This window comes from Eschrichtius robustus, chromosome 2 (genome assembly GCF_028021215.1).
Source record: "Eschrichtius robustus isolate mEscRob2 chromosome 2, mEscRob2.pri, whole genome shotgun sequence".
NCBI classification, from domain to species: domain Eukaryota; kingdom Metazoa; phylum Chordata; class Mammalia; order Artiodactyla; family Eschrichtiidae; genus Eschrichtius; species Eschrichtius robustus.
The window spans coordinates 64,379,622-64,393,723 of record NC_090825.1 but is presented as its reverse complement, the minus strand read 5'-3'; the positions used below and the strand labels follow the sequence as shown (position 1 = coordinate 64,393,723).

At 34.6% G+C, this 14,102-nt stretch overlaps 1 protein-coding gene across 4 annotated transcripts in view; it reads left to right on the top strand.

The window, feature by feature from the left end:
• Positions 1-14,102, top strand: part of SSBP2 (single stranded DNA binding protein 2) — a 294,633-nt gene that overhangs the window by 200,925 nt on the left and 79,606 nt on the right. For 3 of the 4 annotated variants that reach the window (XM_068533619.1, XM_068533605.1, XM_068533601.1), the window contains exon 5: positions 4,184-4,273. The exons of the other annotated variant lie outside the window; for it this stretch is intronic. In XM_068533619.1, coding sequence (XP_068389720.1) covers positions 4,184-4,273 — 90 coding nt within the window. The remainder of the gene's footprint in view (positions 1-4,183; positions 4,274-14,102) is intronic. 4 annotated transcript variants of the gene reach the window in all.

The following is a 14,102-nucleotide window of genomic DNA, read 5'->3' as shown; positions in this document are numbered from 1 at the left end:
ACTAGTGATAATAACTAAGGTCAAAATAAGAACTCTTCTAGCTTTTATTTCATATTTTTATTTAAGAAGGGAAAATATAAAATAACAGTATACATCCCTGTTCTTTAAATTCAGAAATAGGGAATTAGAGAATAAAAATTATTATTAAAATTCAATTATATAATAGCATTTAAGAGAAGGGGCAAAATGGGAAATGGTGCTGGACATATATGCAAGGGAAAACAAATAACACAGAGAGGAAGGGGCACAGATTGACTTGTGCCTTCTTATAGGTAGAAAGATATAAAAACAGCAAGTCCAAGAGAGTAGACTTAAACAAAGATAAATATATAGCAACATGAAGAAAGATTTCGTGGTGACTCTTTAAAGTTCATTTTAATATATCCCTGGAAAAGCAAATAATTGTTCCATAATTTAGTTCATTTGAAAACACCAAATTTAATATATTGTATTTATAAAAAGCAGGTAAAAATTATATTAGTGATTTGGGAAAATATTTTAAAAATTAAAATTTTCACTTCCAAAAAACCTTGAAATTCAAGTCACATGACAAAGTAAATGATTTAAGAGCAGTTAGAAAATACATATGTGAAAGTATATGTTAAAAGCATACAAAGTAAACTAGTAAAAAGGAAAAATACTTTTAATGATAATTAATATTTTTACATTGCTCCAAAGTCTTATGTATTCAGTTTAGTTAGAAGAAGTATTTTAAAGCCATATTACTTATATGTCTTTCTTTTTTACAAGAGAGAGAATATAAAAAGTCAACCCTAAATAACTGTGGATATATTATATATAAAGGATTTTCCATGGTATTCTAATGGGAATTCACACAAATCCAGCGAAACTAATGCTTTGTAGTAGTTCTTAGTATAATTAAATTATTTGCTCTCCTTTTTTAATTCAGTCACAAACCCCCAGAATAATATTATACATACTTTATGAGTTTGAGACAACAACAACTTTCTGTGGATCCTCAAGTCATGAGATAAATTTGTCTCATGAGTTGGAAGTAAACTTGAGACAAGTCTCAGAAATTCCAGCAATGAAACCCAAGAAATGTGGTACTTCTCCCATCTACATTAAGCTCTAATCCCCAAAACTTGATTCTTATTTAGCTTACAATTTCAAAGCATGTATTATTTATTATTGCTACCGTATATAAATGAGCAAGTTAGGCAGTTTGAGAAATATACTCTTTTACAAAACTTAGAGTACCATTTAGTGTAGCTCTTCAGTGTTTATTATCAGACTAGTATTTGTTACTGATCAACATCGTGTACCAAATGGTACTCTAAGCTTCAGTCCACACAGTACAATAAAGGAGGGAATTATCCCTTGTCAATAAATCGCAGAAGAATGGATGGATACTTTAGCTCAAAAATGTGATCCACAAAGTGAAGTTTGGACTGCAGTGCTCTATACCAGTGCTTTGTATTGGGTAAATAAATTGGATAATTACTAGTATTCTGTTCACTTCAATTTGTGTCCTTAGGCCAAGCCTAGAAATTGCTATTACACCAGAAAACTAAAGCATCGTGCTCTATACTAGAAATTATGTAGCTATAAAACTCTTTATTTTCAAGACACCTGTATTGTTATGGCCAAAGTATGATTATTATGCAAGAAAAAATTTCTATAAAATTTTTGTGCCACTGTGAGGGAATAGGTGCAAACTATAAAAATGTGAGACATCTTTAAAATGTAGAAGGCAATCTCAACAACAGAGTAAGAGGCATATTTAAATCAGTCACCATAACTTGATCCATTCATTTGTTTGGTTGATTCATTCCTTCCTGACTATTCTATTTAAAATTATAATTCCTACCCACTTTACTGGGAACTCTATTTCCTGCTCTTTCTTTTTCTCCATAGCACTTATTGGGCTTTCTTTCCCCCCTTCACTAGAACGCTAACTTCAAAAGGGCAAGGATTTTTTTTGTCTGTTGTGTTAACTGCTGTGTTGTAGAGCTTGTAAAAGAATCCTTGGCAAGATATATTTTGATTTTGATATATTGAATTTATTAAATAATTTTGAAGTCATAAAATGAAAATTCAGAAGGCATCTCAAAGATTTAACTTGCTTAAATCTTCATCTGTATCATTTATTTTGTTTCACTTTTAAATAACAGCTGAAAAAAAATCCTTAGGAAACATATACAATGAAGAACTTAGAAGAAAAAAGCTAGTGTATTATACACCTTTAAACAATGTAGTCCCCCCGAAAAGAGAAAAAATAAAGGAGCCAATGATGACCCAACACCTTTACTTGTTAAACTTTAGTTTAGATGCAAACAAACATTTTTTTCCCTTTAGGTAGGCAAAAGCTTTTTTAATATACTTGCCAGGCAACAAGAATTGCAGGAGAAATAGCATCTTTGAACAACACTAAGGAGGTGCAGCAATTCACTGAATTCTGTTTTGTTTTTGTAAACCTGCTCAACATTGTAGTATACATTTCTATAAAAGCATAGGTGAGTGTGTTTTACAAACTTGTCTCTTTTTACGTAAGTCTTTTTAATTGCAAAAACAAGTTTCTATTCTGCAATTAATTAGAACAATAGTGACATCCTATGTCTAGCTTTCAGTACTAAGAGCAACTTCCCCATTAAAATAATTGACTGTCAAAGGATGTAGATCAAATCTTTCTTCTTGGATCTGCCTGTAACCATATATATTTAAACTAAAAGAAGATAAATGTTTGGTGGTAAGTTTTTCTCTTACTCTAACATTGTGTATTAAAATTTTATGCAAGTTTAATTAAAATGAAAAACAATTTGCCTTTCATTTTTTAAAAACGTCAGTGTTGATATTATAACGCAAAATAGAGCTATCTGACAAATGGTAGGTATTCAATTAATGTACACTGAATGAAATTGCATGTTTTTGCTTAAAATGGGATGATAGATTGATGTTTCATCTTAATATCTAAGAAATATTATTTCTCCTTTTATACTTCTATGCTTTATCAGAAGTTTAGAATGTTGGCATTCATAGGTAACCAACATTTTAGATAACCACATTTAAATCTAGGTTTCCTCAGGAAATACTAAAATCATTGGCTTTCAGTGATAATAACTTCCAGTACTATAGAATAAACATGTTTTAGTATTTTTATCAATTTATATGTTGGGAAATATATGCTACAAATATACTGAGATATTACATCTTCTAATGGAATATTAATTCATGAATGAATAAACTGATCTACAAGTGAGAAAAGTACAACAAATACACTAGATCCAGGATTTGTTTTGAGTTCTTTTCATAACAGAACTGTTGAATTCATACTGATCTGTCTTCAGCATATTTCTGCTCCCTTCTTGGCTGTTCGTAGTATTTGTAATGTGTCTAATGAGATTGAGGGATGAAATCCATGGTTGTAGAATAGTTGTATGTATTACTGCTCTATGTAAGAGTTAAATCTAAAACCTTGACTTGATTACAAAGAGCCTATCCCAAAGTTTTTCATATTCCTATTTCATGAAGCTGTAGGATTTCATGAAATAATTTGCAAGTAAAGTAGACTTTGAATTTTTCAATCTGATTTTTTCATCATCTGTTTATCTGAGACTAATCTCTCCAAATCTAATTCCTTTCTCTTATTCAATCTCCTAATTACTTTTTCATCCTCACCACCCTGTTTTTTGCTATCAATTATATTTTGGCTACCAATTATAGTATATCAGAAAGTGAATAATGTGCGTGTTGCCACCTATAGACAGAGAAGTAATTATATTTATTTATGACAGAGAAAAGCATAATCTAAACAGAGTTCTTTTTTCCAGCTCCTACAACCACCATTTTCAAACTTGTTACTTAAATATTTATCTATTTGTTGTTGATGTTGCCATTTCAGAAGCCTGTGCCTTAAAATGAAGCATTTACTTAAAACTTCTATCACTTTATCATTTTATTTGCCTTTTATATTTTACTCAGATATACTATCTTATTAAAGTTCTGTGATTTCAGAAAGTTTAAAGAGACCTGTTTAAACCAAATAACTTAGTCATATCCTAAACTAACTGCTACATCTTAGTTTACCTCTGGAGTGGGGGAAATTACCAGTATTTGTTCCCAGGAATGAAAAGCTTCCCTCCCTACAGTCTGTTATCATCAGTCTTCTGTTCTATGCCTGCTCTGTAATGATATAGGTTTGTTTCTCCTTTATTCTTTGCAGAGTGCTGCAGCAGCTCCCAGTCCAGTGCTAGGAAACATTCCCCCAGGAGATGGCATGCCAGTAGGTCCTGTACCACCAGGGTTCTTTCAGGTACTCAGAGAAACTCTGACTAGGAATGTTAAGGCATAGGAACTCCTGTTCGATTTTATTGAAATATATGAAGGAGAATGAGGCTATTTTAATCCTTAAGGTAAACATAATGCTGTGCAGCCAACTCTTGATTATTCCGAGACCGGGTATCTTGTATGTAGATTAGCCCTTCCTTCCAATATTTTCTTTATTGTCAAATTTTTATTCGTACATTTTACCATTTCACTGTGCAAGTAAGAAAGAAAGGTAGCTGAAATGCAATTAGCTAAGCTAACTGTGGTGAAGATTTGGTGGGAGAAAAGGCTAATGGATGAGGTTTTGGAATGATATATGGATTTTAACTATCCAAGCCATCCATATCTCCACAGACTAAAGATAATCAAGATTTGGCTGTACTTTCACATTATGGCTAAGTTATAACCTATTCATTTATCAAAATTATAGGCTATAACAAAATATTTTGAGAATCATCTTTGTGGCTTTTAAACTGGAATTTTTATCAATATCATTATATAACATTTATAAAATCAGATTTTAAAATACATATGTTAGTATTTTAAATTTGCAACAAGCGCATTTATTTTAGCAAAAGATGATAATGATTTTAGAATTACATCACTTTTCAATTTTATGGCATCCACATTTAAATCTGACAGTTTTTTAACCCAAAGCTACATAGATTCTGAAGTTTACTTTTTTTTAACTCCATAGTTAATTTTATAACACCCTTTGAGAAAATTAGGAAGAATTTAGGAGTTAAGAACTGCAGTTGGAAGGCACTACAGGAATTAATGTTATATGCCATATTGTTAATGAATTACATCAGGTACTTATAAACTAATTTGTCACTTTAGTGTTTTATATTTTCAAAGTCCTTGATAATCATTTGTTAATTAATGCATACCATCATTTCAGTGTAGATCAATGTACTTTATAAATGTGAAAATGGAGAAATAAAATTATAAGTAATTTTCCACAGTACAGCAATTGAATAAAAAAGTCATAATTAGAACCCAGTACTAAGTCTGAAATGTAAAGTCCTTTAGGATATGCTATTTGTCAGGCTACTCTATATTAATATTCAAAAGTCTTAGAGCTCACATTCTGTCTTGAGGCCCCTTTCTTAAAATCTAGGAACATATTATAACTCTTGGTTATTAATTAAACAATCACTGTTTAAGATAATAATAATAATAGCTAACACTTAGTAACTGCTTACTGTATGCCATGCTTTGTTCTAAATATTTCATGTGTATAAACTCTTAATCCTCACAATAACCTAGGGGTAAAGTAAGTATTATCATCATTACCATTGCACAGATGAAAAAACCAAAGCATGATAAGCAGTTTGCACAAAGTCAGAAAGTCACAGGACTGGGATTCAAGGCAAGGTTTTCTGAACTTCTGCCATTGACTTTACCTTTTAAAGTTCATAGTTGATCGTTACTCATAAAATATTTCTAGCTCATTTTATATTTTTTCCTCATGCTCTTATTTCTCTTACTAAGGATAGATTGGAGTTAGGGAGTAAATCAGAAGAGTTTATCTACTTACAAGAGCTAGCAGAAGCTCTCTAAGTGGCACTTTAAAAAAGAGGCAGTGGGCTGGGAAGGAAGCCAAATTCTTCCTAGGGTTAAGCAAAGACGTATAAACCTATACATTTTCATTTTTACATTTTGTAGAATGAACCATTCTCCCCTTACCTGCCTTCTGCCTGAGTCTTGGTAAGAGTAGTTGAAACAGAATTAACTTCTGTTTTAATCCAATTAGATAAACACTTGACTACTACTAGATGCCAGGCACTGTGGTAGGCATCTAAAAATGAGTGTGTATAATATGTACCTTCCTGAAGCTCACTGTCTAGCCAGCGAGTCATTATTAAAAATAAATAACTGTAATACAGCAAGATTTGTGCTGTAACAGAGTAAAGTTCTGTGTTGACCTAGAAGAGAGAGCTATTAAGTCTGCCTGAACTGGAGCTAAGAGTGGTTTGGAAAAAGTTTTCCAAGAAATCAAGCAGAGGAATGATATTCCAGAAAGTGGGAAAAGTATAAGCAAAAGTGTGGAAGCATCAGAATGACCTGTGCAGAGGTGTTCAGGGTAATATGAATGGAAAGTAGAGGGGAGGGCAGGCAGGAATTCCTAGAAATGAAATTGGAAGATAAGCTGTAGCATCTTGAGAAGGGCCTTATATGCCATGTTAAGAACTTGAGTCTTTATTCAGTAAGCATGTAGGAACTGTCAGACATCTTTAAGAAGGGCAGTGACCTGAATTCAAGCTATAGAGTAGATTTAGGCTTTGTTAGGCACCTATGATATAGTTGTATACAGAATCCCTGCCGTTAAAAAACTTACACTGTGGTGAATGAGAGAGAGAGAGAAGGCAATTAGAATTTAGAAAGAAAATGGCTATATTAAATGAGTAGTGTGTGTTTTTAGAGCACATCAGAAGGCCACCAAACCCAATCTTGGGAGAGTCATTCTCAGAAAAATATTGTCAAAACAGTAAATAGGGCTTCCCTGGTGGCGCAGTGGTTAAGAATCTGCCTGCCAATGCAGGGGACACGGGTTCAATCCCTGGTCTGGGAAGAACCCACGTGCCATGGAGCAACGAAGCCCGTGCACCACAACTACTGAGCCTGTGCTCCAGAGCCCACGAGCCACAACTACTGAGCCCACGTGCCACAACTGCTGAGCCTGCACACCTAGAGCCTGTGCTCCTCAACAAGAGAAGCCACCGCAATGAGAATCCCGCGCAATGCAAGGAAGAGTAGCCCTGGCTCGCTGCAAATAGAGAAAGCCCGTGCACAGCAGCGAAGATCCAATGCAGCCAAAAATAAATAAATAAAATAAATTTTTAAAAAAATAAAAAGAGAAAATAACAGGCATGAATTCCAATTGAGACTATGCTAATAACCAGAAAGTTGGGGGGAAAAAAAACAGTAAATAAAATCCAAATTGGCATCTAAAGATGAATTAGGCAAAGGAAGCAGAGAGATATGGAAAGAATATTCCAGGAAGAGGGAAAAAAATTTATGAAGACCCAGACAAGAAAGGAGAGAGACCAAATAATTCCAAAAAAAACAGAGCTTAATTAGCTAAAGGGAGAATGGCTGGTGATGAGGCTCCAGGGTAACCTTGAGGAGCCTTGTAGGTTAGTTGAGTTTGAACTTGATCTTAAGGGCAGTAATAAGCTATTGAAGGACTTTAAGCAGGAAAGAGGCATGTTCATATTTGCATTTATAGAAAAATCACTCCAGTTATAGGGTGTAGCGTGGATTGCAGAGGGACAGGTTTGAAAGTAGGGAGGCTATTTAGGAGGCTATTACAGTAATCCAGGTGAGATTTGATGATAGGGACCACAAAATGAGGAGTAGGTTTGAGGTAGGACAGATGAAGAGATTCCTGTGGGACCTCCAATTAGAGGTATCCCTTAGGCTGATGAACATACAGGTTTGAAGCCTAAGACAGTGATCTAGGCTAGAGATAAAAATTTGCAGGATTGTCATCATATCAAGGACCTGAATCCACAGGCGTAGAACGATTGTCCAGGGAGAAAGTACAGAATGAGAGAGTAAAGGGGTATACACCTGGACTCCAAAAACACTGACCCTTGAAAGAAGAGCAAAAACAACAGAACCCATTAAAGAGACTGGTGCAGACTGTCAGCTGGTTGGCTGTGACAGTAGCTCAAGAAAGAGACTCTGTGGACCTACTTAAGAACAGTGGCAGCAGGACTGGGGAGGAAGAAGCTATGCATAGTATGTTTGATAGGCCTTAGTTGATTAACCAAGTTAGGGGTAGAAGGGAAAGAGTTGGAGGAATCAAGGATGACTCTGAGGTTCCTACTTAAGGCCCCTGGAAAATTTTCATGTCTTAATCTAAGTTAGGAAAGATAGCGGGTAGAAAAAGTTTTAGATATGTTTGAGCATGATAAATGTCATTCCTTTTTATCCAGGGAGACCATTCCAGCTAATCTTTTAAATACTCGTTTCCCCTATTCAGTAGGCTTACGTATGGCCAGTCTCCCTAGAAATGCCTCTCTGAAATATTGGAAAGCTCAAGTCATCAAACTTTTAAAAAAGAAATAGTATATTACCTTTGGTACCTATCATGATGGGATCAGGGTACTCGAATGTTTCCTAAATATCACTATCGGTTTCCTATCCTTCAGCATGATTCTGACCACAATGCTTGTTGTTAATGAAGAGCAGCTACCTTCTATAAGTAGAAATAGCACCATGACAATCATAATTCAAGTCCAAACACCAGTTTCTAATCCAGTTCCATAGAGATAGTGATGTCCAAGAATTATCCAGAGTATGAAAATAGTTTTGAATCCCCATTCTTAGTGAGGAAATGCAAAGCTTATTTGGGGATGGCTGGATGGGACTAGACCAGGAAAAGATTGAGCCTATTAGAATTTAATGAATAAAGGAAAGTAAAGCAAGAAGAATTTTAATTAACACATAAAGCTTCACCAGCTTCAACAGTTCTGAGCTCTACTCACTGTGTGATCCTACCGTAAGAAGTACATTGAAAACATTCTCCTAAATAGACATTCTCGTTTTATCCCTGTTTACACTGCAGAACAAGCCCCCTCTTTTCCATTATAAGTATAGACTTAAATGTATTACCAAGTGGAATTATTACAAACTCTAAATTTGTGAATTCATAACAACTGCATTTGAATAACAGCAATTAACTCAAACTCCAAAATAAATAGTTACGATTAATACCCCATACATTTAATAAGTCCATCCTGGAAGACGGTCTCTAGATTAGCATCTATCAACCATGTTGATATCTGTCACATCTATTTGTGACAGATATCAACATGGTTCAGACTTAAACCTTGACCTTTTTTAATTGAAATGGGAGTGCTTCTATTGTTGAGTAGGAGATCAAATTAAGTAAAATCAAGGGGAGTAGTTGGACATGCAAAAGGAGGTGTCAGTTTAGTAAAATAAAGCCATTTGAAGTAAGGCACATTTATTTACTTTTATCAAAGGAGTAATTTGTATAAGAAACCCTCTAAATTCTCAAACTGACCTACCATGGAACTGGTGAACGACTTTAGAGCAACTTTCTTAAATTGAGGAGTGTTGCTACTGGGGTCAGTGGGAAGATAGTAGAAGTGGCCTTTGATCTAACTAGAGTTTGGAAGTTTTGGTGGAAGAAAATACAGTACTGTGGTGTGGTGTGAATACACCTAATAGGTCCTCAGAACTAAGTCTGTACTCTGACTCTCCTGTCCCTATGCTAGAGTATTATTCAAAAGTTTCATTGTATGCTAAGAAATTCGAATTATGCATTAAAAGCATCAACCTGCTGTATACTCATTCTCATAGCATTCTTACTAAAAGTCAGGCAAAATTTGATTCCTGTAGTTTTATCGAATAGGCAGCATTAATCCTTGAACCAGTTAGATTTTCTTCACACTTATGTATGATAATGAAAATAGTTTAGTAAAATGCACTTACAAAACAAAGTTCTCATTCATTTGTGTTTTTTTAAAAAATAGACTATTAACTCTGTTGCTTTATAATTGTCTAGATTTGAGTAGTAAGAAATCTTCTCTTGTGAATTTAATATAACTTAAACTACATTAAAGAAATGGGCATTTCTTATTTCAACCAAAAAAAATCTGAGGGGAGTGAAAAAAATACTTTATTTTTTCCTTCTTTCTGCTCTTTACCACAAGAAAACTTTTAAGAAAACCATATCTTGTTTTTATCACTCTAATCAAGCACATCTATAACATATAGAAACACAATGTAATCTTTTTAATAGGTCTAATGTAGATATCTTTGCGTATATAACTAATGTGGGATATACTTGTAAATATTTAATTTTGAATTCTGTATAGCCTTTTGTTCATTTTTACCATGTATTGTGTTTTGATTTTTATCTTAATACATTTGCTGTATTCTTAGTCACTGGATCTGTCTTCTTTACTGAGAACTGTTGAAAACTAATAATACATTGATGATGGATTGTAAATGTAAGGCTTTGACATGAATAAGATTATAAATACTTGTTGCAGATAAAGTATACCAAGTAATTCAGTTTCAGACTACAGTGGCCATCCATATTTTAAAATCCGAATTGATCAAAACTCTGATATGGTGGAAAATACGTTGCAGCAGGTTCCTAAGTCACATTCTTTCTACACGCAGAATGTTAGCAATGGTAAAGCGGCTTTGCCATCTAGTGGTGGTTTGCCGATGTCTCTACTTGTTTGGGTATATTTTCCAAAGGTTCTATTTTTAGCAAGACTGCGCTGTAGCAAGCTGACCTAATGCTTTGACATAGTAATAATGTAATAAGAACAACAACAACAAAAATACAAAGAAGTCTCCCCTTTTCTCCATGGGACACTTATTGACTAGAAAAACTCAATATAAATGACATTCATAAAGCACCAAAGACAAAAACAAAGCTCAGGGTAATATAATATTCTTGATATTTTAAAAGAAAGAGAATCAAAAAGGAGAAAAACAATTATTTAATCTAACACTTGAAACTGAAAAGGAAAAAGACAAGAAGAAATGTTTTTACAAGCCCTGGTTAAATGTTTCTGGAGGTAGATATTTATTTGATTTATTTTTGGACATAAGTCCTACATTTTGAAGATACCTTCATAACTAAGCATACTCTTCTTCCTATTCAGACTTTCACAAAACCACCTTTTATTATCAGTAGCACCTGTTTTACCCTATTATTTATACATATAGTAGTTAAATAGTCTCTACTCCTTCTCAGTTTCCTTCTGTTATTAATCTTTAAATTGTCTTCTCTCCCAATGGTTTGCCTTTCCTCTTATCCCTCCTGATCATGGCTGTTTCAGAAGTTAGTTTTAGGAAATACTCTAAACCAGGAGAAACTCCTTTTCCTTCTCCCCAGAAGTTGTAGATATCATCTTTGACCTCAGATAACAAACCAAAAGATTAGTAAGTACATCATTTCTTAATTTGAATAAGTGGAATACTGAATATCTCAAGTTGAATTGACTTACTGAACTATAACATTTGACATTATCAATATATATAGTTTAAAATTCACACATTAAAAATAGTATTTCTCAGAATTAAATACACCAGGATTTGGAGAGTAGAGGTGGGGAAGGTTGCTTATTTGTCAAAGTTCAAGAAATAAAACTGAAGTTTAATTTTCTTAAAAATGTAATTTTGAATCTTTAAAGAACAAAGATTCTGAATATTGAGAACAGAACAAGTCTTTCTCTAGTATAAAGATAAAAGCAGCCTAAAAAAATCAAGGTGCCTGACAGCTGCTGGCTTTGATAATGCTTTCCTGCAGTTGTGGTAATAGTTTTTCTGGCCTCAACTATTAGAACAAATTAAAACTGCTCAGCTTGAGTAAGTTTTTTTTTTTTAAATCGCAGTTTCAAACAACAGAAGACCCTATAGCGGTGACTAGATGGACAACAAACAAGGAAGGGGGTGTCAGGGGTTTAGACTCTTTACTTGGGTTTTTCAGTTAGAATGGAATGAAATAGTTTCCTGTTAGAAACCTTACTTTCAATGTTTATTTATCAAAATGGGTATTTATGAAAAAGTTAACTTGGCCATCCTAGACCAATATCTTATTTTTGAAAAGTCTTCCCAGAACGCCTCTATTTTTATTATAGGTCCTTGGGAAACAAAAAAATGTATAGCAAATATCCAAAGGCAGTTTATAACACAATCTTAGTTTTTTGTTTAACGTTGGTTACAGAAACAAAAATGAGCACCATTCTTTGGCGAATTAAAGGTAAGGAATGGATTATTAAATATAAATCAAATATTAAATATATTGCAAATTCCCTGTATAGGTCGGATAGATTTGTCTTAAGTATACATAAGGATACCTTCAGCTTTTTGAAAAATAGCTTATCAGACTTCCTTGGTGGTCCAGTGGTTAAGCACGGGTTCAATCCCTGGTAGGAGATGAACATGCCACGCCGTGCAGCCAAAAAAGGAAAGAAAACACCATTAAAAAAAAAAAATATATATATATATATATAAAATAAAAAATAGCTTATCACTAGGTGGTGGTCTGGAATAATTTATCTTCTATCTATATCAGAGGTCAACAAACTTTTTCTGTAAAAAGCCAGATAGTAAATATTTTAGGATTTGAAGGCTTTGAGGTCACGCTACTCAACTCTGTTGTAGTATAAAGACAGCCATAGACACTGTGTACACTAAAGAGCATGGCTATTCCAGTAAAACATTATTTACAAAAACAAGTGGTGGACCACATTTAGCCATGAGCCATAATTTACCCACTCCTATTCTTTATGAATATGGTCACCACTAGATGGCCTGTAAGAAATCCAAAGGGTAAAGACCAAGAACAGTGTTTCTCCAAGTGTATTCTTGTACTATCGTCAAGAGTCCTGGGGTCACCTGCCTCCTAGTATATCAGGATTCTTGGTGGTGGGGCAATGGCACTGGAAATCCTTTGGTTTTTGTTGTTTGTTTTTTATTTTTAACAGATGAGTCTTACAAGCTAAAATTTGAGAACCACTGGCTCAGATTGCTGATGACATTCAGCAACAAATATTTATGGCCCCCTCCCACCACCCCGTGCTAGAGTTACTGGAGTAAACAAGCTAAACAGAAATCCTTACCCACATCCAACGTAGAATCCACTATGGGAGACAGTCAGTAAACAAAATAAATAATTATTTTTAAATATATGATATGTTAGATTGTGATAAGGACTAGAGAGAAAAATGAAGCAGAAAAGGAAAATAGGCAGTGTTGAGGAAGTTCTGGATGGGGTGGCCACAGAAGGACTCATCAAGAAGATGCCATTTAAGTAAAGACTTGAAGGAAGTGAGGGAACAAGCATCTCGTGTCTGAAGGAAGTGTTCTAGGCTGAGGGACAAGCAAGTATAAAGCCCTTGAGTTCAGTGCATGACCAGCTTTTTCCAGGGACAAAGGGAATGCCTGAGTAACTATAGTGGAGTGTCGGCTGGGGAGAGCAATTAGATATGAAGTCGTAGGCAGTAGAAAGCCACATCAAGTAGAATTTTGTAGGTCACTGTAGGGATTTGGGGTTTTGTTCTGAGTGGAGGGTTTTAGCAGGGTCTTTCTGGCTCTTATGTTGAGATTCATCTATAGGAGGGAAAGGTGGAAGCAGGGAGACCAATTTGGATGTCACTGCAAAACTTTACAAGAGAATATTATGGCTCAAACAAGGCTGGTAACAGTGGTGAGAAGTGACTGGATTCTAGATATATTTTGAAGTTAGAGCCAACAGATTCTGGCGATGGTTTGGATATGTGTTGTGAGAGGAAAAGACAAATCAAGGGTGACTGCAAGTCTTTTGGTCTGTTCAGCTGAAAGAACGGAGCTGACATTTACCTGTGTTATATAGGTAAAACTGCAAGAGGAGGTATGAGGGGACAATCAGAAGCTTAAGTTTAAACTTGTTAAGATTAAGATGGCTATTAGATATTCAAGAGATGTCGAGTAGGGAGCACGGTATCAGATCTGGAGTTTTATGCTTGAGGCTTGGGCTAGAGGCATTTGGGAGTTATTAGCATATGGCTAATATTGAAAGCTGTGAGCCTGGATGACATCACCCAGGTAATGAGTAGAGAGAGAGACGAGAAGCTCAAGGATCCCAGGGTTCTGTTTTTAAGAAGGCAGGAAGATGAGGAGGAACCAGCAAGAAGAATGGGAAGGAGGAGCACATGAGTTAGGAAGAAAACCAGGCAATGTGGGAACCTGGAAGCCAAGAAGAAAAATTCAGGGAAGTGAGGAATGATAGCTGTGTCAAATGCTGCTGATAGTTCAAATTAGTTGAGGACTGACAA